We start from the raw sequence: 23,183 nt of genomic DNA, 5'->3' as shown, positions 1-23,183 counted from the left end.
TGGACTGGGGCACGAACCCGTGTCTCCTGCATCGGCAGGCGGACTCTCAACCACTGCGTCACCAGGGAAGCCCCACAGTTATAAATTTTGAAGCAGTCTCCTCCTTGAGTATACAGGATTCTGGGGTAAGAGCTTTCTCTGAAGAGGAATTTCCCTTGCTCACTCCTGCACCATCTTCTCTCCATGACCAAATTTAAAAGGCATTCAACAGGATTCTGTGCTCAGAACCCAGATCAAACAAACAGCGCAATTTTGCTGACTAGCCAACTGGTTCGGCTTTGGAGAATAGCTCTACTCACCTCCAGTAACCTGTGTTCCTCAAGCAATACCAGCCTAAAAGAGGACATGTCAGTAGGCTGACCTCAGAGTCAGCCTGCACTGAGCTTGACCTTAACCTGATCTGAACCTCCTGGTACTTTGGACCAGAAGAGCACCAGTCACACCCAAGTTTCCAGTATAAGGTCACAATGTAAAGAAGGGAATCAAAAGCACTGATCCAAAAAGATCTTCCTCAATGCTGTATTGTTTGAGTTTTTATTCTCTCCTGATTTGTTCACAATTAACTTGCAAAGCTAAGTGTGAACAGACAGCTTCATGAACAAGACATAATGAAGCCTAGAGACCAATTATAAGAATTGTATACTCTTGCAGCATTTCCTTGGAAGATTCTTCAAATTAAGCCACCAGCTGAATTTCTTTCTGGCTTGATGTAGAGTCACCAAACTTTAGAACAAGATTGATTCACTAAACAAACTTTGCCTTTCTTTTTCTGGTGCTTCATTTAACTAGTTTATGCCTCAGAGTAAAGCTATTATAATGACATTATCCTTCTAATGAGCAACGGTGCAATGCTTTCCTGATGGCAATACCCAGAATTATGCAGTGTTTAAAAGCCACCACAACTTTAGGGAATACTCACTAATTTTTCTATTGCAAATACTGTAGTCATATTCAAAATGAATGAGTGCAATTCTTTTAGTGTTTTTTCAAACTTTTAATTCTTTTAATAAATCATGGCTTCCCAAAGGAATAAGCATAGTTCATTAGCAGTGCTAATGAAAATGTCATCTTCAGTAAAACTTACCAGAATATCATTCCCTGAAGTAAAATGTTTTCAGATGCTCTGTTTGCCAACTTTATTAAAGAAAAAATTTGTAGTCTGGTTTAGTAAATTGAACATAATTGAGAGCGAGAGAGGAACAATTATCCTTAGACAAGTAATTATTTATATAATTTTTAAAAAACCAACTCTAATAATAGTGTTGCAAATCTTCAAGGGAAATAAGAGATTTTTTAAAAATAAGAAGACTGGCATGAGAAACATTATTATTAATTCCTTTTATGCTATTATGTTAATTGCTGAGGCCTTCTCTCCATTCATGTTTAACCAAGGAACTTTGAGAAGTTTGAAATAAATAGTTTGCCTGCTACAGACCATAAACAATGACTCAGATTCAAAGTTCCAACTCCTAAACGCTTCAGCTCAGTAGTTTTCTTCTTAAACAAGTTTAAGTTTGTCCTAGGGGAATACAATTTATTTTAGTGGCTGGCTCATACTAGCATAATACATATTAGTTGAGGCTAATAAATGAAGCTTTCAGTGAAGCGTTATTCTGATATCATTTTTGCTCCTTGTAGGAATGTTTTCTTGTCATTGTGGAAATAAACGATGAACACCTGAATAAGAACAGTGGCTATTTATTCAAAGCTTACTATAGTGTGGGATCAGCTACCATCTCTTGTGTTTGGCAGAGACTCAAAGGCAGACAGGGGAGTGAGAAAGCTTACAGTTTAAAAAAAAAAAAGGCATCAGGTATGCTCTGATTGGAGGTTGTTGACACAGGAAAGTTGGAGGTGGGATTACCAGCAGGACATTTGGGGAGCATATTTGGTTTTCTCTGGTTAGTCCTGAGTTAGAAGCAAGGGCAAAACATAGGGAAGCTGGCAGTCATTCACAGAGTCCTGATCATTCTGTGCCAGTTGCTAAAGAGGTTGTGGTTGGCTCCCTGGGCTGGTCGCTGCAGAGGTTGTGGATCAGAGATCTATTGTCCTGTAGAGTCTAGCCAACACCTGTGTATATGTTCAGTCTCTCATCATATATAGCAGTCAGTTTCTTGAGTTGCTTTCTCACCTCCTTCCGCTTTGAAAAATCAAAAGGTAGTGGCCCACAAAATGATTTACCAAGCTATTAAAATCCACTCTTAAAGAATGAGTCAGAGCAGGGGGCCAAAGATGGGAATGCATACTTTACTTTTAAGTATACATGCTTCTACTGTTTGCAGTTTTCTTTTTTAACCATAAACAGATCTTAGTTACATAGTTTTTTAAATTGTATATTTGTTTAAAAATATATCCTTAAAGAAAGCATCAGAATATAAGTTAAGGCATACTAAAATTTTATTTTATTTTATTTTTCTACTTTTTTTTAACATCTTTATTGGAGTATAATTACTTTAAGGCATACTAAAATTTTAATACTGGACGCTAATAAAGAGTGATTTTTTTCTTAGAGTGTTTATGATTTAGGTGGGGGAGACATGACATTTCACTTTCAAAGGGTCTTCTATTTGTTTCTAGAAATCTTAGGGACTCATGCACATATCAAATTGGAAAAGTTCTGAGAAGTATATAAAACTGTCTACAAATAGAACCACATCTGAACCTTCCTGGAAAAAATATGACACCCCCTAGAAAGGAGATTCTGCAGTCTTGTCATTCTGGCCCTGTAATGTCCACTTCCTTCAGCCGTCTCAGTCTCTGGGAGGGATGGTTCCTGCAGCAGCAACTGGAGTTATCAGAATCTTTCCATTTACATTTAGTAATGGAATGCTGCTTAAGGAGTCAATGTGCATGGAAGTCACTGCGCATCACCTAACTTCTCTTTATATAAATTTTATAAGATACTGTCAATATACTTTTTTTTTTTTTTTCTGTGCTGCGCAGCTTGTAGGATCTTAGTTCCCCAACCAGGGATTGAACTTGGGCCCTCGGCAGTGAGAGCGCGGAGTCCTAACCACTGGACAGCCGGGGAATTCCCTATATAAATTTAAAAATAATCTTTATCCCTAGTCAAATTTTTCATGCCAAGAGTTCTTAAAGGTCAAAGAGTGCTAAAAGTCCTATAGTAATAATAAAAGAATACAAGGTCCTTGCCCTCTACCCACCTCTCCAATGTGCGCATCCCACTCTGGAGAAAAATCTTCAATTCTTTTAGCTGTTTCTTCTGGAATTTACTTCCATATTATTAAGTAATATAGAAGATTGATACTTTTATTCAGCAGTTGAAATCATCAATTGACTTTCTGTTACCTATGTACGATTTATCTGAGACTGTTAATTTATTGATTCTCATCCTGCTTTTACAATTGTATCTCTCTTTTTTGTTGTTAAATTATTTTTCATTACTATATTATGTTTTCATTACTAGGACTACAAAAATATTGTACTTTTGAGCCAAATAGTATATAGTGATATTTTCTTTCTTACACAATTTATTTTCCTGGAGTTAACAGATGTTTTTCATTTGTTTAGATTTCTTTCAACATCTTCTTAAGTTTTCCCACCCCCTCCAACAGCTCTGAGAAACGTTCCTTGATCAAATTCTCCATGTGATCAAAGCTATCAGCTAGTTTACCAATTCCATGTCTGTCTTGGAAACATTGATCCTAAAGTCCTCCCACCTTCCAATCTGTACTGCTTCCTCTCAAAGTCCTGCTCTACAGCTGTAGTACTGAAATTGTCTTAAACCAGCATCCTGGAATTCCCTTCACCTATTCCAAGTTGGATCCTGTTTCTTGGATCCCACATTTCCTATTTTGGTTTATGCTCTTGTTTTGCTGAAACACATCCATCTAGAAGCCTCCTGAAAAAGCATGCATGGGAGATAAATTTTTTGAGAGAGTGAAAAAAAATTTTTTTAATTGTACCCAGATTGGCAATCTGTTTAGCATATGATCCTGAGGAAAAGCAATTTTTCCTTAGAATTTTAAATACATTGTTTAACTATCTTCTAACTTCCAAAGTTATTGAGAATTCTGATGCCATTCTGATTTCCAATTCTTAGTATATGGACTGTTTTTTCTTTCTGGAAGCATTGAGGATCTACACTGCATTTTTTTTTTTTTTTAATTTTATCTATCTATCTATCTATTTATTTATTTATTTATGGCTGTGTTGGGTCTCCGTTGCTGCACGCGGGCTTTCTCTAGTTGCAGAGAGCGGGGGCTACTCCTCATTGTGGTGCGTAGGCTACTCATTGCGGTGGCTTCTCTTGTTGTGGAGCATGGGCTCTAGGCGTGCAGGCTTCAGTAGTTGTGGCACATGGGCTTAGCTGCTCCACGGCATGTGGGATCTTCCTGGACCAGGGCCCGAACCCGTGTCCCTTGCATTGGCAGGCGGATTCTTAACCACTGCACCACCAGGGAAGTCCCTACACTGCATTTTTATTGTTCTAAAATATCACAATGATCTGTTTTGGTGTGGGTCTTTTTACATCCATTAAGCTTGATGGTCAGTGGGCCTTTTTTGATTTGTAGACTCTTGTCTTTCAGTTCTGATAAGTTTCTTGCATTATTTATTTATTCACTTCCTTCCCTTATTTTGTTAATTTCTAGTATTATTTACTTAGTTTTCTCCCTTGATCTCTCTTCCAGAATATTTACTATTTCATAATCTTTTGTTTACCATTTTCCTATATTTTCTTTCTCATTGCTCTCTTTTTCTTCCTTCCTTCCTTCCTTCTTTTTCTTCCTTCCTTTCTTCCTTCCTTCCTTCCTTTCTTTCTTTCTTTCGTTCTTTCTTTTTTTCTTTCTTTCTTTCTCTCTCTCTCTGTCTCTCTTTTTCTCTCTCTTTCTCTCTCTCTCTTTCTCTCTCTCTTTCCCTCCCTCCCTCCCTCTCTTTCTTTCTTTCTGGAAATTTCCTTGACCTTATCTTCCAAAGTTTTGTTGAGTTTTATGTTTTGTTTTCAAATTTTTAATTTTAAAGAACTCTTTTCTTCCTCTTTGTTTATAATGTTCACTTCATGGATTCAATATCTTCTCTGAGGATATTAATTATAACTTCTTGATTTTTCCCATATTCCTTGCATTGACTCAGAACTCTTATTTTCCAGGAGTTTTTTTCCTAGTTTGTCCATTTTTGGTCACCATCCTTCATGATGGAGCCATTACCCAAATGTCTGGTGACCCTTGTTTCCCTCCTCCTGGTGAAAACAGAACTGATTAGAAGTTCTGCGTACATGGGAGGGGCTTTGTGACTGATCAGCATTCTTGAAGGGCAGTAAAGTGGCCAATCTGACTTTTTAAAGACAGTTCTATTGAGATATGATTCACATACCATACTATTCACTCATTTAAAGTGTACAGTTCAATGGCTTTTGGTATATTCACAGAGTTGCACATCCACTACAAAACCAATTTTAGAACATTTTCATTAACTTCAAAAAAACTCCTCACCACATAGCCTTCTACCACCAACCATGCCCCTGAACCCCAGACAACCACAAATCTCCTTTCTATCTCTATAGATTTGCATATTCAGGACATTCCATGTAAATGGAAACATACAATATGTGGTCCTTTGCAACTGACTTCTTTCACTTAATATAATATTTTCAAAGATCATACTTACATCATATAATATATACCACTACTTTATTTCTTTTTATTGCTGAATAATAATTCATTGTTTGAATATTTCACATTTTATTAATCCATCATCAGTTCATGAACTTTCAGACTGTTCCCACTTTTTGGCTGTTATGGATACTGCTGCTATGAACATTTGCGTACAACTTTTGTTTGGACATATGTTTTCAATTCTCTTTGGTGTATACTCAAGAGTGGAATTGTCATGTGTTTAACCATTTGAGAAACTGCTAGACTGTTTTCCAAAGTGGCTGCACCATTTTACGTTCCCACCAGTAATGTATGTGGGTTCTGATTGCTCCCTATCCTAGGTAGCACTTGTTATAATAACAGGTATGTCTTAACGGATGTGTCTTTTTGGTTATAACCATCCTAGTGGGTGTGAAGTTGTATCTCATTGTGGTTTTGATTTGCATTTTCCTAATGGCTCAGACTAACTTTTGTTGTGAACCTCGCAACTATATCTATTGGTCTTTTTTTCTCAGGCAGTTCCATTTTTGTTTGTTTGTTTTGTTTTGTTTGTCTGGAGTCTATGTGTCCAGCTATGGCTCCTGGATCTAGGGGGAGGAAGTGGGCTGGTGAGGGAGAATCTCTGGGTTCAGTGTGCAGATTTTCTCTTAGTCTCCTATTTTTACTGATGTAACTCACCACCACCTTCTGTGTCTAGTGTCCCCAAATCTAAAACCTCTCTTTTTACCCGGTAAATAAAACTCTTGTCTTCTGGAGTAGTAGGGGAAGGTGGTTACATGTCTGACTGTGTAGGAACCTAGCATCTAACTTCTCCTTATGCAGGTATATAACCATTCTCCTTTTTCAGCTTCCCCCCCAACCCTGCCCCACCATGCCTAGCTGTACCTCATCTTCACTGGTATCTGGAGCCTCTATTTCCTAAGCTCTTTTAGGCTTCTTCAAGACAAGTGTACCTGCTTTTTTTTAGATATAAAATTTTAATTAAGAAATATTTCAAATATTTCAAAAATACAGACAATAAATGGAAGTCTTGTTATGTTAATCAATATGTTAATACATCTCTCTCTCTCTCTCTCTCTCACACACACACACACACACAGACACACACACAGACACACACACACATTTTTCCCTACTTGGTTTTTAAATTTTTATTTATTTATTTATTTTTTACTCCCTCAACCCCTATCCCGGGCACTTGAATTTGACCAATTCTCTAACTACTTTCTATCTTTTTTGAGGTTACTAAGCACTCTTATTTTCATTGAGGATGAAGAAACAAGTTCATTTTTGTTCTAATATTTTGGGAGTGATTTTCTGAGAGAAAAAAGAATAGAGATATAGGTTTATTCTGCTCCCCTGAATCCAAGCTTCTCTAAATTACTATGGTAGCATTTCTTATCAAATATCTGCTCCTTCCTTTTCCTTAAAGACTTTAATCACCTTATTAGCAATTGATAATGTCCCCTCCTATTAATTTTTGTTTTTGTAAGTATTATTTTGTTGTCCTCCACCCACTTTGGGCTTGGCTTTATTTATTCACAAAGTAATTTGCAATTTGAAATGATTTCCAACTTGTGGAATTTTTGCAGTGTTTTTAAAAAGCATATCTGGAAGTTTCCTGAACTGTAGCCCGATTTATTAATAAAAGGTAATTAATCTCAGTTGAAAAAAACTATCTTTTGGAAGAAATTAATCTAACATAAAGGAAATTTAAATAGAAAGTAAGATTTAAATGATTCTTTGTTGTTACTGTTCTGGTGAGCTTAAAATAAAAGGAAATAATAAAAGAATATGGGGTTATACAACATGAGGAACAGGAAAATTACAGCTCTAGCCAGTGTCATTTCCCAAAAATGAAAGACTGGCACAGAAAGCTTCTGGAATACTGTGGCAGTTTTTTGTGCTAAAGGAGATTGGTCACTGGGACTCAATCCATGTCCAATTATGAAGAAGCTTTTGGATTCTTTTGCTTATCAGAATTCTATTAGCCAAGCCACATCTCAGAAATGGAATACAAATGATTTCCTAAAATTCTAGTAGTGTTTCTTCAAATTCCAACTAAGTTTCCTATGAAAGGATAATCTGACCAGGGGGCCCTACCCAGAGCCTTCTCTGAATAGACACTGGTAATCCTTTTGGCAGGAAGTGGGGTGAGGGGGCTGTCTCAAAGAGATTTGAGTATAATCTTAAGGATTTCAATATGGGATCCTAGAGTTTCTGTCAATACCCCAAGTTCTTCACAAGCAGAAAGGCAAATCTGGTTAAACTTAGAAATGTATTTTTAGAAAATATTACTAGTTCCCACTCCCTCTCCCCGCCCAGAGGAAGACTGATTATTCCTGAAATGCCAGTAGCATTCTGCTATCAGGGAAAAGCCTTTTGATAATTGTGTGCTGATACTGTCTGGGAGCATTTCTGTCTGTGAAATGAGAAGATGGCACTAGATGGTGTCTAAGGGCCCTTCCAGGCCGGATGTCCCATACATTTATGAAACCTCTCATTAATACTCAAGGGTACTTGTCAGGAAGGCAAGAAGGAAGCTACAGAGTGTTTTAGATAAACAACTTTGCATTAAAAAAAACCTTATTTAGTCATAACAAATAATTAGGGTGTGGATATTTATTTCTTTGTGGTCAGAGGCGACATTCCTATTTCCATCAAAACTATCTCCACTGTTAAAAAGCATTCAAATATATGATAAATAGGTAACAGACTAGCCTATTGCCTGTGCTTCATTTTATCAGAATCTCTCTGTGTCTCTCTTCTCTGTCTTTCTCTTAGTATCTCTCGGTCTTTTTATCTCCAATCTGTCTCTCATACACCTGCCGCCTGCCCCAATGCACACACAGTTGTTTGTTTCTTTATTTGTTGTTTGTTTCTTTATTTGTTGTTTGTTGTTTTAGAAGGGAGTCAGGTAGAGGAAATGCAACACAGTTTAATGGAATAAACAGTGAACTAACAGTCAGTCCCAGCTCCATTACCAGCTAGCTGTGGTGTCCTAGACTGGGTTATTTATTTCTTTTTTCCTCCTCTGCAAAGTGGGAGGTCATAACCAATAAATTTATCTCATAGGTTGCTGTGTGACTGCAATGAGTTAAATCTGTCTTTTAACACTATATGAAGGGCTAGAGCAGTATGAAAGTATACCAGTTTAAATGGGAGGCAGTTATGAGTCCGATACCCACTTAAGAATGCTTTACAGCATAATATAGAAATTTGAGGGTGGATCATCCATTAAAAAGCATGAGTTCAGTGCCTAATTGTCATGGAGGTGGGCAACTGTCCACATTTTAAAGGGAATTGATTTCAACTTGTACCTTCTATTCTGATAAGAGTTATCTTTGCAGAAGGAGGTCAGTCTCAGTACCACTAAAAATGGGTAGAATGGATTCTTGATGTAGATAAAATGGTACTAATACCACAGCAGGGACAGAAGTTTCAAGCGCTTAGAACTCCCATCTCAAAGGTCACTTAGTCCAATCTTCTGTCCTGGGTATCTACCTCTCTCTGACAAGGAAGCCTTGTTGGATTCTTTCAGACTCTTCTTGATGGGAAATTCCTACCACCTTGGGGCAGGTCTTTGGAATTTTGGACAGTTATGACAAATTACATTAAAGAAGAACTTCTTGTGGCCCTGTAACTTTCATCCATTAGTTTTAGTACTGTCCCCTGGCTACACAGAATAAGCTTGTTTGAAGATTAAAGTCAAGCTCCCTAAAGCCCTCTCTTTTCTGAAAAAACTGACCCTAGATTCTACAATTGTTCCCCTTGGGGTAAGGTTTCACATCCCGATTGCTCGGGTTACTCTTTTCTTTCCAGATGCTGGTTGTCTAGATCCCTCTTAAAGTGTGCTGCCAGGAAAGGCCTGCTGAGCTTTTCCTGGAGGTCTAAACCACCGTGCTCGCTTTTATCATTCTCAACATTGTTCCTCTTCTTGTAGCCTAAGCTGGCATAAGTGTTTTGACAGCATCATGTCCTCTCCTTTTATTGATTACCGTGGCACTGACAGCATACTACCACTTGCCGGAGTGAGAGCAAAGGACGCAGTAGAGTTTGGCAGGACCTGAGTACTTTTACAGAAGATGGGCTGGGGACCTGGATAGGGGAGAGGACAAAGATAGAGATGTGGAGCTACAAGGGTGGCTTGGGCAGAAGGATTATTGGGAAGGGAAAGTTTAAAACTGAGAAACAATTTTTTTGAGAATCAAATCTCTGACATCTCAATAGAAGAATGGGGGATTTGAGCCTTTCCCTGTATCCTTTGACTCCCTAAGGCTTTGAAGCTATTTGAAAGGAAAGTTAACCTGGAGCTGGAAAGTTTAAATTGTTACATACATTTTTTTCATTATTATTATTATTTTTAATGAGGAGGTTGGAAAAGTAATCAGATTCTGTATCGGGTCTTAGTTGATGGCAGCTGCTACCTGCATAAAGTAAGGAGAACTTCAAGGAAATAAAAGTTGTTTGGAAAAATCCAGATGTCATTGCTTTGTATGTTGTGATGATGTGGTAGACAGCCCCTAATGATTCTTACCTCCTGGTATTCATACTCTTGAGGCTGATCTAAATAACAAATAGGAGCTTGTGGAAATGATGGAATGTTACTTCTGAGATTAGGTCAGAAAAGATGTGGCTGTTGCCTTGCTCTCTCGGAACACTTGCCCTGGAGGAAGTCATCTACCATGTCATGAAGCCAGTGGAGCAGCCCTATAGACAGCACTTCTTGGTGAGAAACTGAGGCCTCCTGCCAACAATCAGAGGCCTTGTGAGGAAGCCATATTGGAAGAGCCTCCTTTAATCCCAGTTAAGCCTTCAGATGATTGCAGCCCTGGTAGACATCTTGAGTACAATCTCTTGAGACTACAAGCCAGAACCATCCAGCTAAGGTCCTCCTGAATTTCTGATGCACAGAAAATGTGAGATAATGTTTATTGCTGTTTTAGTTACTATGCTACTGAGTTTTAAGCTACTAAGCTTTGAGGAATTTGTTATGCAGCTATAGGGAACTAATACAGATGGATAGAAGGGAGGAATGAAGAGTAAAGGTCTCTCATTCAAGGCCTGGACTTGTCCTGGCCCCCAAGGGTGGAACAGGTACTAGCTTCATTCATTCATGTCCATTTTGGACACTGCTGACCACATAGGGCTAGAAGATGACAAGAAGGAAGGGCTTCATGTCCTCTTATCTCCTCTTCTTCCTCCCCCTCCTTTTTGCTTTTAGGAGAGGACTAGGAAGATATTGAGAACTCACACAAATTTTGGTTTTGATTTTTCAGTGGTCCCTGAGAAAACCTGTGTTGTTCTTTATCCATTTGTTACTAGGCTGCGGGTCCTTGAGAGCAGGGCTTAGATCTTTATTTCTATCCCCATTGCCTGGCAAGTGAACATACATGAACAATAGTTGAAATTAAGGGGGTAGGTGAAATCCCTCCCTCCTTCTGAATTCTGCAGAGATTCCATTCTTAGAATGTTCCCTTAAGTGGAACCATTTCATTCACAGTTCATCAATGAAGTCTTGATAATAATAGCATGCACGCCATCAGCCATTTTCACTATTAACCCTCCCCATCCGCCATTTCACTATTTTAAAAATCCTTCTATTTCAGCTCTTTGGTTTTAAGAGCTTCCTTTCACTTTTCCATCCCATTTCTTCTCTGAAATGCTGCTTTAACTGTTACTCAAGCTCGCATGAGGCAGGAGAGCATAAAGAGATTTGCTACCAATATACCAGCAACATACTACGGTCAAGTTGTCCAAACTCACAGTGAAAGGAACCTTGGACTGGGGCTATGAGAGTTAATTCTGGGTTGCTGTCACTAGTTAGCCTATGTGTCCTTGGGCAAGTTGCTTCCCCTCTCTGGACATCAGTTTATCTTAAACTGAGACAGTACGTCTAGATGAACTCTTAAATCGCTGGGTTCTCTTAACAAGTTAGGATTCAAAGGTGCAATCCAAAAGTGAAACCCGCATACCTCTGAGCAACTGTTAGGATTACAGTACAAAGCTCCCCGGACTTGCCTTTATTAGCCCAAGGATACTGCCTCGGTGAAAGGCTATCTGGTTTACTGGCAAGAGCCTTCCAGTGTTGAAAGACATGATCACCGTGGTTCCAGTTTTGTCACGAACTCTGGTGATCTTAGGCAAATCCTCTCTGGACCTCAGAGCAGTGAGGTCCCTGCTAGAAGAGGCTCGAAGACCTGGGAGTGACTTGGATTGCTTTTCCCGATTCTCTTTCGACAACCTGGGAGGCTCAGCCCCAGAGCGGGGTCCTGGCCGGCCAGTAGTCCCGCTTCCAGTTGCAAACGAAACTTAAACTAGCCGCGGCAGCTGACTTGCGGCTTGGGAGGAGGTAGCTACAGGTGAGTTCTTAAAGGAGCAGCCAGAGCTTGGGTAATACCTGGAGCTGTTGACTGGGCGGGGGTTGAATGAATGAGTGAGTAAAAGAGGGAACCAACTTTCTCTTCCCATCCTTAAATGCATTCATACTTGGAATTAATCACTTAGACTTAAAAAATTCTCTAGTGAAACCCTCAAACTCTTATCAAATTAACTAATTTCCCTATTTTACCTACCCTTCTTTAATTCAATCCCCCCAAAACTTTTTACCGAGGGGCTAATAGTAACTTTTAAAATATTAGTACAAAGTGTAAGAGTGCAGAGACGGCACCCCTCCCCCCCACCCGCCCAAACGCCACCCTTTTCCCTCCTCCCAGGCTCCGCCCTTTCCCGCCCCCTATTTTGGGTGGTGCTGATGATTCCTCCCGGAGAACGCTTTTCCAGGTTGGGGATCCACCCTCGGGGGTGCCAGGCACGTGTTCAGTGAGGTTAAAGGTTGTCTCGGAATGTGTGTCCTGGATCTGGCGTAGGTGAAGTCACGTCTCTCTTCCGACACCCTCACCCTTCCTGACCTGGTGCGTTAGTCGCTCAGAATCGCGGGACACACCGGTGGGCTAGGGAGAGGTAAAGGCGGGCTCTTCCAGGGCCCCCCCGGGCCACCTGTAGAGTCTGTGTGTCAACTCCTTTGTCCTCAGAGCCACTTCGGTGGCCGCCTCTTTAAGCGAGGAAGTGCACTTAGATGCTCCCCGGGTCCCCTTTTGCCTTCCCCAGCCCCCTCCTGGCCTTCCTCTCCCCCAACCTAAGGTAGCAGCGCTGGGAGCCCGGGGCTCGGCGCGAGCCGCCTCCTCACTTCCCATTGGCTGCGAGCGCCGGGAAAGCGGTCACGTGGGGGCGCGGCAGTCCAGATCCAGGGACGCCATCTTGGCGGAAAGTTTGGGGGGAGAGCGGTTGGGGGCGCGGAAGGAGGCGAGGTTCTGGGGGTGGGGCGGCTAAGAGCGGAGAGGGCGAGCGGGCTAGCGGGCAGCGGCGAGTGTGGAGGCGGCGGCGGCGGCCGAGGAGGAAGAAGAGGCAACGGGGGTGCGGCCGCCGAGGGGAGCTCCTCCCCCGTTCCCTCACCCCCCTCTGCTCAGCTCCGCGAGCCCCGGGCGGGGCGGGGGGACGTGGAGCGGGGCAGGGCTGGGGAGCCGCCCCGAGACCGCCCGGGGCGCACCCCAGCTCCGAGCGCACGCCACTCGCTGGAACTTTGTGGCCGCGCCGCAGGTGTGGGGGCCCGCGGAGGTGTGCATGTGGGGCGCGAGGGCGTCGCGGAGAGCGGCCGCTGCCCTGTCCGGCCCTCGCTGGAGTAGCTCGGAGGAAGCGAGCAAGGAGACAGGCAAGCGAGAGGAGGGGGCCCGAGCAGGGCGGGGTGATCAGTCCAGCTGATCCCTTCTCCCAGTGCACTACAGCCGCTGCTGGCTTAGGGGCCAAGGGTCGGAGAGCCTCTTCAGCCCCCCAGTAGCAGGTGGGGGGTATGTATACTTATGCCGGGGGAGGCTGGCCCCGTGTCCAGGCATTTAGTGCCCTTTGGAGAGGGGGCAGCTTTCGAGGAGGATTTGGCATCTTGCTTCTATTTGCTCTTATATTTGCAGGGGAACCCAACCTTAGATAAAAGCTTTCTGGATTGACACTGCTGGATTGTGCGGCTCTTCCTTTCACTTGGGAAAACTTTGCCAGGTGGGCTTTTCAAATAGGGCTAGGAGTTTTTCGATTTGAGAGTTAGGGGGAAATGCTAGTTTAACCTCGATTCTATTCTAAATTTAGCTCTGTTTCTTTATGTTTTGTGTTCCTAAAGGTGTGTGCCCTCTTCCTGATTCTGGAGAACAATGCCGGTCCGGAAGCAAGGTGAGAATTTATGTCGAACTCTTCTGTGGGTGTCTCTTGCTTTTCTGTATGTCTGTTTTGTGATTGCTATGTTTTATGTGTAACTCTGATGAGACATCACAGCCCTAGCCTTACTACTTAGGGAATCTAAGCCTCACATCATTCAGACGATGGAAACACCTAAATGTTTGTCAAGCTTTTTTCCTTGACATCTCTCTAGTGACTGGAGAGGCAATTAAATTGACATTTTCCCTCTGAAATGTCTTTTTAAAGATTCTGTATTGGTGTTTTAATATTTCATTTTATCGTTCTTACTAAACACTTTTGTGAGCGAATGTGGGATCGTGGCTAAGAACTAGTTTTGAAGCACGTAATATTTGAATTATAATGACAAATTGTAGATATTCTGCTTTTGTATATCATATCAGCTGAAACAGTGTTACTAATACTTTGATCAGATGATCACTAGTACACATTTATTACAAACTGCTCACCTTCTTCCTTCATTGTAACACGCTGAACATTTTTTGGATCATTCTAGGGAATATATATATGTGTACATGAACATAGTGGCATGGATTGACTTGGAGGATGTTGGGAATTGTTTAGGTGCCTTGCAGAATCATTTGCTGCATAGCTAGTTTGTAATACTTTCTTGTAAATATATAATTTTTAAAAAACTTTTTATTCTTTTGGCTGGTTGGGTCTTCATTCCTGCACGCGGGCTTTCTCTAGTTGCAGCGAGCGGGGGCTGCTCATTGCGGTGTGTGGGCTTCTCATTGCAGTGGCTTCTCTTGTTGCGGAGCACGGGCTCTAGGTGTGCGGGCTTCAGTGGTTGAGGCACGCAGGCTCACTAGTTGTGGCTCGTGGGCTCTAGAGCGCAGGCTCAGTAGTTGTGGTGCACGGGCTTAGTTGCTCTGCAGCACGTGGGATCTTCCCGGACCAGGGATCGAACCCGTGTCTCCTGCATTGGCAGGCGGATTCTTAACCACTGTGCCGCCAGGGAAGTCCCTAATCAGACTCTTTTTTCTTTTCAGATACCCAGAGAGCATTGCACCTTTTGGAAGGTTATCGTTCGAAACTAAGCCAAACAGAAGACAGACAGCTCAGAAGTTCCATAGAACGGGTTATTAACATATTTCAGAGCAACCTCTTTCAGGCTTTAATAGGTGGGAATTAAAACTTTATTTGTGACCATTATGTGTCAGCTAGGTGTAACGCTGCTCTGAGTTCATTTATTTTAAACTTCAGAGAGTGATATACTTGGTTCTCTGTGAGGCATTCAATAACTTGAACATCCAGTGAGTTGTGTATTTTGATACTTAGGCCAATATTCTTTCCAAAAGTATCTAATAACCAAAAAAACTTTCAGTATGATTATTTCAGTGGTCTTTGATAACAGAGTTTAACATCCTAACATTAAAAGATGAAGAAGTCGCAAAAATGTTTCAGGATCCAAAAAGTAATGACTGAATAACTGTTAGCTTGTTTCTGTATTTGACTTGCTATTTGTCTGGAATCCCTGAAAATGTTTGAGGATTTCTGCTATGTTTAAGAACATTCATTCCCTTAATACAGACCTCTGTTTAAACTTGGCATTCGTGAAGTCAGAATTTTAGACCTGGAAAATGATTTTACAGATGATCTTGTCTAATCTTATTTTACAGGCAAGAATATTGAAACAATTTTATTCTTAACTGTAACTTAAATTTGGTGTGGTGCATTGTTTTAAAGGAGAACTGAATACATACATAGTCAAGAGTGCTGAATTCTACTCCTGACAGTGCCATTGATTAAATGATATGGTACAAGTCATTTAATCTTTTCTAAGTCACTGTCATCTGTAGCATGTGGGTGCAATGGAACAGTGGTTTTAAAGCCTTTTTCTAAAAAGTAGCTAGACCCCTTTTTAATGCAAGATCTTATATTTTGTACATAATCCCCAATATATAAAACAGGATGCTCTGCCTCTGGCCCTCTTCTCTAGGTACCTTGAAAAGTATACAAACCAGTGAACTAGAAAAATTGTCCCTTTCAACACTAAGAATAAAATGTGTTTTTATTAGTCATTGGCTATATGACGTATTAAAATAAGACACATATTTCATTGTATTACAACTTTTTCCTCAGTAACTTCAAAGTAGTTACAGCCTTATATCTATCTATTGATGGAGTAAATTTTGATGTGGCTTGAGGGCTACTTTCAAGTTAATGTATCCTGTCAAATAACTTATTGGTAAATTGATACTATACTAAATTAGTTTTAGAATTAAAGAAGACTTTAAAGAAGGTCACTCAATACATCTGAATAATTTTTTTAACTTTAGCATTATTATAGACTTTTGAAAATATATACAACAAAAGAGAGAACAGTATAATGAACTAGTGTGTTATCTGTCACCCATCTTCCAAAATTACCAACATTTTGCCTTTTTTGTTTAAACTGATGGACATTTTTTTTTGTGTGTGTGCTACACGGGCCTCTCACTGTTGTGGCCTCTCCCGTTACGGAGCACAGGCTCCGGACGCGCAGGCCCAGCAACCATGGCTCACGGGCCCAGCCGCTCCGCGGCATGTGGGATCCTCCCGGACCGGGGCACGAATCCACGTCCCCTGCATCGGCAGGCGGACTCTCAACCACTGCGCCACCAGGGAAGCCCCTGATGGACATTTTTTACATTTGGATTTCTAAGCTCTGAGGTTTAAGGTCCAAATGGATGATCAAATTGGATTCCTCTGAAAAAACAGAAAAGGAAGGGAAAAATCATTTTTAGTTGTTTGGTTTTCTAAATCACCATTAAACCTAGGAGTGTTTTATTTAGTAGGGTCACTGTTTAGAAAAAAATAGTATGACTTGTATGTCTTCTTCTACCTTTGGACATAGATGGAGTCCTCTGTGTGGAGTCTGCGACTTAAAATTAAATGGTTAGTGAAGTAACCAAACAGAACCTACACTTAGATTTCTCCATAGATTGGAGGTAGATTTACTATGTTTAGGGGGATTTTTTTTTTTTAATGTATTCTGCCTTGCATGTTTTGAATGTATTTATTCTTATGCATAATTGAATTCTGGTAGAGTTAGTTTTCTAATTGTGAGTTATATTTGTGAATCTTTTTTGTCCTGTATAATTTTATTGGTTGTGAATTTACTTTGATATTTAGAATTACTTATATTTTAAGATTTTATAGAATGTGGGATCAGATTTTGGTGTAAGAAAAGTAATAGATTTTAGGAATTTTGAAATGGGTAAATTTAGTATTTTGGGTAAATTTTTGTGTTTCCATACTGTAGTTGAATTAATTGTTGACACTACTAAATTAATAAATGCATTTTTTGGTGCATGCTTAAGTTGGGTTAATGTATTAATCTTTATTCCTTTTTTTGAAAATTTTTAGGTCAGTAAGATTTTTTTTGCTTTGCACCTGTACCATTGGTTTTGAAACAGTGTGGTAACGTACTTTAATCCTGTAAATTACCCTAAGCTAAACTAGAGTCCACTGTGTTCATAGTGTGTACTGAAAAATTCTGTGTTAACTGTGTTTTCCTTTAGTAGGTAGCACTCTATCCTCTAAGGTGATACCTGTGGACCATTGGATTAAAGGAGACATGGGGTCTTGACCACTAATTGTTTGAAAGTCCTATGGTGCTTAGGTTTTTGACTTCTAGAGTTTGGAAATCATTTCCTTAGGCTATAGTGAATTATCTAGTTACTTCTTTGGACTTGCACTCTGCAGTGGTTATTTATTGATTGATTTCTTGAATTGGTAGTTTGTATCGGCTGTTTTCATGCATTTAAAAAAACTTTGTGTGAGGCCCTAGGGGTTTGGTGTTACAGAAATGTTGATTCCACCCCCCCCCCGTAGTTGATTTATTATTAAGATTAGGTTTCTGGTACCTTCGGGTTATTCAGAGGAACAAGCATGCACATATTGCACCACATCTGTTCTAAGATACCAGTTTTTAAAAATACTGGTATCTCTGAATTTGGGATGCATTTTTTAACGGATATATATTGGCATTGGTTTTACATTCTTAGTGGCATGTGAAATAATGGTGCATTTTACAGTTGATATCCTCCATATCAATATCCTCAATTCAGGGAAATATGGCAATCATTGTTCTTGCCCTGATGCTTGGTAGTATCCTTGAAGGATGGCTTGAAGATTTTAAAATCATTGAAAACAGAAAAGGTTTTATTAACTTTTGAGTTTCAGCTAAGTTGTTTCTTTAAAGGTGAATATTTAAATTATAGCTTAAAAAAAAAGTCCATGAACTATACATTTGTTTAAAGTTTATACCCCAAACATCTGGTGATTATTTTTGTATAAATGGGAGATAAAGTCTGCCTAATTTTAATCCCTGATTTAGGTGAGAGCAGATTGAAAACTAAATATATTTGATTTTTGTATTCTCATTTTGTGTACTTATATTTGAAAATTTTGTGAGTAAAATAGACTGGATATGGTTTGATAACAGTCAAAGCTCTGCTCTCCAGGTCCATAGTGGTTTGAGGTCATTTCTGATTCTTATGTTTGTCTGGGATCTGAGAGGACCTCGGTAGTCCTCAAAGATTTCGTACCAATCTAGACCCCTGGGTTTACTTACGGGATAAGAGAATTCATCTACTTTCCTTGTGCACAGGAGCAAAACCTGGTCTCAAGATCAGGCTGGCTTTAGAGACTTCAGTGAGTGAGTCATTTGATTTGTATATTTTGTCTGTGATAAATAGCAAGCTTATTTTAATGCACTATTTCTGCAGATATTCAGAATGAAGGTGGGTTATGTAATAAAACTGTCCATTTCTGAGATTTTTTTAGCTTCTAATTCATTTATTGTTGCTTTATTAACTAACAGTTTCACTTGCCCTTGTAAACATGGTGAAGGACATTTTAAGTTTGGAGGTACTGAGTATCAAGTGTGACTTCTTTTTTATTTTAATTGTAAAAAAACATAAAATCTATCATCTTAACCATTTTTAAGTGTACCAGTCAGTAGTGTTAAGTACAGTCATATTGTTGTGAAACAATTCAGAACTTTTTTATCTTGCAAAACTGAAACTCGATACCTATGAAACAACAACTCCCCTTTGCCTCCTCCCTCCAGCCCTTGGTAACCACCATTCCACTTTCTGTATCTATGATTTTGACTACTGTAAATACCTCATATAGGGAAATCATAAAGTATTTGTCTTTTTGTGACTGGCTTATTTACTTAGCATAATGTCCTCAAGGTTCATTCATGTTGTAGCATGTGATAGGACTCCCTTCCTTATTAAGGCTGAGTTATATTCTTGTGTGGTGGGGTATATGTATATAAATGTGTGTGTGTCAAATTTTTGTTTATCCATTCCTCCATTGATAGACATTTGCGTTCTACGTCTTGACTATTGTGAACAGTGTGGCTGTGAATGTGAGTGTGCAAGTATCTCTTAGAACCTGCTTTCAGTTCCTTTGAATCTACACCCAGAAGTGGGATTGTGGGATCATATGACAGTTACATGTAAAATGTTTAAAGAACCACCATAATGTTTTCCGTAGAGATTGCACCATTTTATAATCCCACCAATGGTGCAGAAGGGTTCCAATTTCTCCACAGCCTTGCCAACGCTTGTTATTTTCGGTTTTTTTGATAGTAGCCATACTAATGGATGTGAGAGTATGACTCCTTTTTAAGTATGTAAGAAGTAATAATGGCTAACATTTATTGAACACTTTCTCTGTGCTAATAAAAGTATCTCGTTTAGTCATCATAATCCTATGAGGCATATATTCACTTATGAGGTGATTATACTATTTTATAGATTAGAAAAAAGGGGAAATGAGAGATTATGTAGCTTGCCCAAGGACTCTCACATAGTAAATCGTGGAGCCAGAAATTGGACTCAACTAATCGGAGTCCAGAGCCTCTTTTCACCTTCAACCATTAGGGTGCTCTTTATCATAAGTTGAGCATTTTAATGTGAATATTCTATAACTGTTAGTCATATAGTATTTAAAGCGTTGGAATAATTTATTTTGGACACTGGCCTGACATTTTGTCTCTTTCTAGTGTGTGAAACAATAAATTGTAAGACAAGCAAATTATAATACATACTTTAAAATTTTATGTACTTTTCTCTTTGGGAATTGAAATGGCTTTTTATTTTTTTATTTTTTTGCGGTACACGGGGCTCTCACTGTCGTGGCCTTTCCCGTTGCGGAGCACAGGCTCCGGACGCGCAGACTCAGCGGCCATGGCTCACGGGCCCAGCCGCTCCACGGCATGTGGGATCTTCCTGGACCGGGGCACGAACCCGTGTCCCCTGCATTGGCAGGCGGACTCTCAACCACTGCGCCACCAGGGAAGCCCCCGAAATGGCTTTTTAAATGTACGTTGGTTTAGACAAAAGCCTGAGTAGGTTTCACTATTGTGTATTTTAATTTATAAGAACATTGTACTTAAATATAGTGATAAAGAACACTGACAGTATGTTTAACATAGATGATGATCTGTAGGGTCAGTGTTTTTATTATTTATTTATTTATTTATTTTTTTGTGGTACGCGGGCCTCTCACTGTTGTGGCCTCTCCCGTTGCGGAGCACAGGCTCCGGACGCGCAGGCCCAGTATCCATGGCTTACGGGCCCAGCCACTCCGCGGCATGTGGGATCTTCCCAGACCGGGGCACGAACCCGTGTCCCCTGCATCGGCAGGAGGACTCTCAACCACTGCGCCACCAGGGAAGCCCAGGGTCAGTGTTTTTAAAACATGGTTTTTAAAATAGTTTTTACTTTGAAGGAGAATGTTTGTAATGATGGAATGATGTTTATAATGATGGAATTTACACACTTTGAAAGGTATTTACTTAGTTATCAAGGTTTACAAACTTCCAGCTATAATGGTAAAATGTCAAAGTTCCTTAGTTTTTTTGTTTATTATTGGTCCCAGTGATGTTATTTTTTAGTCTGTTGGTAACTTTGTGCACCTGCGTGTGTGTGTGTGTGTGTGTGTGTGTGTAACTTTGTAGGCTAGGTTTGAGAAAGGAAAGCATTTATAACAAGATATGGATCAGACTGTTGACTAAAAATTATGGAATTGGAGGAAGATTTTATTAACTTTTCTGTTGGTGGTTTTGATTGAATTGGATTGATATTTATTTGTTAATAGTTTTACTTACTCCTGCTTTGAAGCAGTGCTTTGATTATGCTGAATCTGGTTGAATTCTCTTTAGAACCTTGCAATCACAGAGCTGTAAAAGCATCTATAAATATTTCTTCTAGTCTAAGCTATTTCATCTATGTAGGGATAAATTTTTTCCTACTAAAATTTTCCTTTTCAAATTATTTTTCCAGTACACTATCCAGGTACTGCATTTAGTTGTTATGTCTCTTTAGTCTCCTTTAATCTGGGCACATTTCCACAGCCTTTTGTCTTTTATGACATTGACGTATTTGAAGAATACAGTTCCCCTCTGCTCTTATTTTTTTTATATATAATGTTTCTCATTTTAGGTTTGTCTGATACTTGCTTGTGATTAGACTCAGGTTATGTATTCTGTATGGTTCTGTACGTCCAGAGGTACATGATGTCTTCTGCCCTTCATTGGTAGTGTTAATTTTAATCACCCAGTTAAGGTGTTGTCTGATTTCTCTGTAGTTACTTTTTTCCCCTTTGCAACTTCTAAGCAATATGTGGGGGAGACACTAACACCTTGCATGTACCCTGTTCTTTAGCAAAATTTCCATCTAGACTTAGCATCCATTGATGATGCTTGCCTGGATCAGTTTTTACTATGTTGAAAATGACAGTTGAAAAATTATATATGTATTTTTAACAGCAGCACTTTTCTACAGTTTCCAGCTAACACTTGGCATTTTACTGTAATTAAGAGCACTCCTCTCCCATTTATCTATCTAGCTACTTACCTAGCTAGCTAGCTATCATATTTCTTTCAGTGGTGGATAATTTATTACCATCCTTAATGATTTTGGTGTTCAGATTGTGTCAGATTTGCCTAGTAGGAGGCTTCTCAAGCTTGCTCTTATGACTTTATGACATGCCCTCATTTTTTTTTTTTTTTTTAGCACTTTCTTGCTTTTTGGCATAACAAGATGTTCCAGGTTCATCTTGTACATATCCTGCCCCAGCCTTAGGATCAACCATTTCTTTGAGAAGCTCTGTTTCCTTTTGATACATACCTTGTTTTAAGGAATACCATGTGACTGTTAGTCATACAGTATTTAAAGTGTTGGAATAATTTATTTTGGATACTGGCTTGACATTTTTTCTCTTTCTAGTGTGTGAAACAACAAATTATAATACATACTTTAAAATTTTATATATTTTTCTCTTTGGGAGTCAAAATGGCTTTTTAAATCCATGTTGGTTTAGATGAAAGCAGAGTATCTGTGCCTCAGTAGGTTTGACTATTGTGTATTTTAGTTTATAAAAACATTGTACTTTTAATTAATTAACTGATAAAATTTTTCCCTCTGAAATGGCAGGGTTATATTTCATTGTTTTTTAGCTTTCTAGTTGCCTTCTCTCTAACCCTCCAAAGTGGAATTTATAAACATTTAAGGTCAGATACATGTACTTTATATAAAATATTATAAGCAAGAAAATTCTCACACCAACACCTGCTACTTCTTCCATAGGGTGAATATCCTTCTAGAATGCTATTCTTGTGTATATATACACACTTTCATTTTGCAAAACAAACTCCCTACACAAATAAAACATAGTATAATTGTTCCTACAATTCAGTGGGAATTGATACTTAAAATCAGTGTATAAAGAGAAAAATATCGAATTAAAATTATCCTTAAACATTCTTCAGGAGTTTAACACTGTCTCATTAACTACAATACAGTTGTTTTTCCCCGTAGTGGAAAGAAATCATTGATTTCAGCCAAGAAAAATCTTTTTTTGGTTGCCGTCGGGTCCTCACTGCGGCAGGCGTGATCTTTCGTTTGCGGTGTGCGGGCTTCTCTCTAGTTGAGGTGCATGGGCTCGGTAATTGTGGTGCGCGGGCTTAGTTGCCCCGCCGCATGTGGGATCTTAGCTCCCCGACCAGGGATCCGTCCCACATCCCCTGCATGGGAAGGCGAATTCTTAACCACTGGACCACCAGGGAAGTCCCAAAAGCATTGTTTCTTCAGTTGATCAACAGGTGAAGTAGTTGGCTTGTGTTTAAGTGACCTCTTGTATTAAAAGCACATAATTCTAGAATCACATTTAGCACAGTGAGATATAGAGAGATGCTATGAAAATGGAGACTACCTGAGGGAACAGTCTCCTCCCTTCTCATTATTTATTTGCTGACATTTACTTACTAGGTGGACTGATAGGTAGAATTGCCCTTTTTTTGGTGGAAAGAGGTGCTATGGT

General features: G+C 39.6%; 1 protein-coding gene across 9 annotated transcripts in view; it reads left to right on the top strand.

Annotated features, from left to right (window-relative positions):
• The first annotated feature begins 12,415 nt into the window (after positions 1-12,415).
• Positions 12,416-23,183, top strand: part of DLG1 (discs large MAGUK scaffold protein 1) — a 288,677-nt gene continuing 277,909 nt past the window's right edge. For 6 of the 9 annotated variants that reach the window (XM_082625027.1, XM_082625026.1, XM_082625025.1 and 3 more), the window contains exons 1-3: positions 12,921-13,326; positions 13,786-13,835; positions 14,852-14,983. In XM_082625027.1, coding sequence (XP_082481153.1) covers positions 13,817-13,835; positions 14,852-14,983 — 151 coding nt within the window. In that variant the 5' untranslated portion in view covers positions 12,921-13,326; positions 13,786-13,816. Of the gene's footprint in view, positions 12,530-12,920; positions 13,327-13,582; positions 13,668-13,785; positions 13,836-14,851; positions 14,984-23,183 lie in introns of those variants that run through there. The other 3 variants (XM_082625020.1, XM_082625021.1, XM_082625022.1) reach the window with 3 other exon arrangements.

The sequence above is a fragment of the Mesoplodon mirus genome (genome assembly GCF_964341445.2).
Source record: "Mesoplodon mirus genome assembly, chromosome: 6".
Lineage (NCBI taxonomy): Eukaryota > Metazoa > Chordata > Mammalia > Artiodactyla > Ziphiidae > Mesoplodon > Mesoplodon mirus.
Note: the sequence above shows the minus strand (reverse complement) of the source record. Positions and strands in the feature narration are given on the sequence as shown.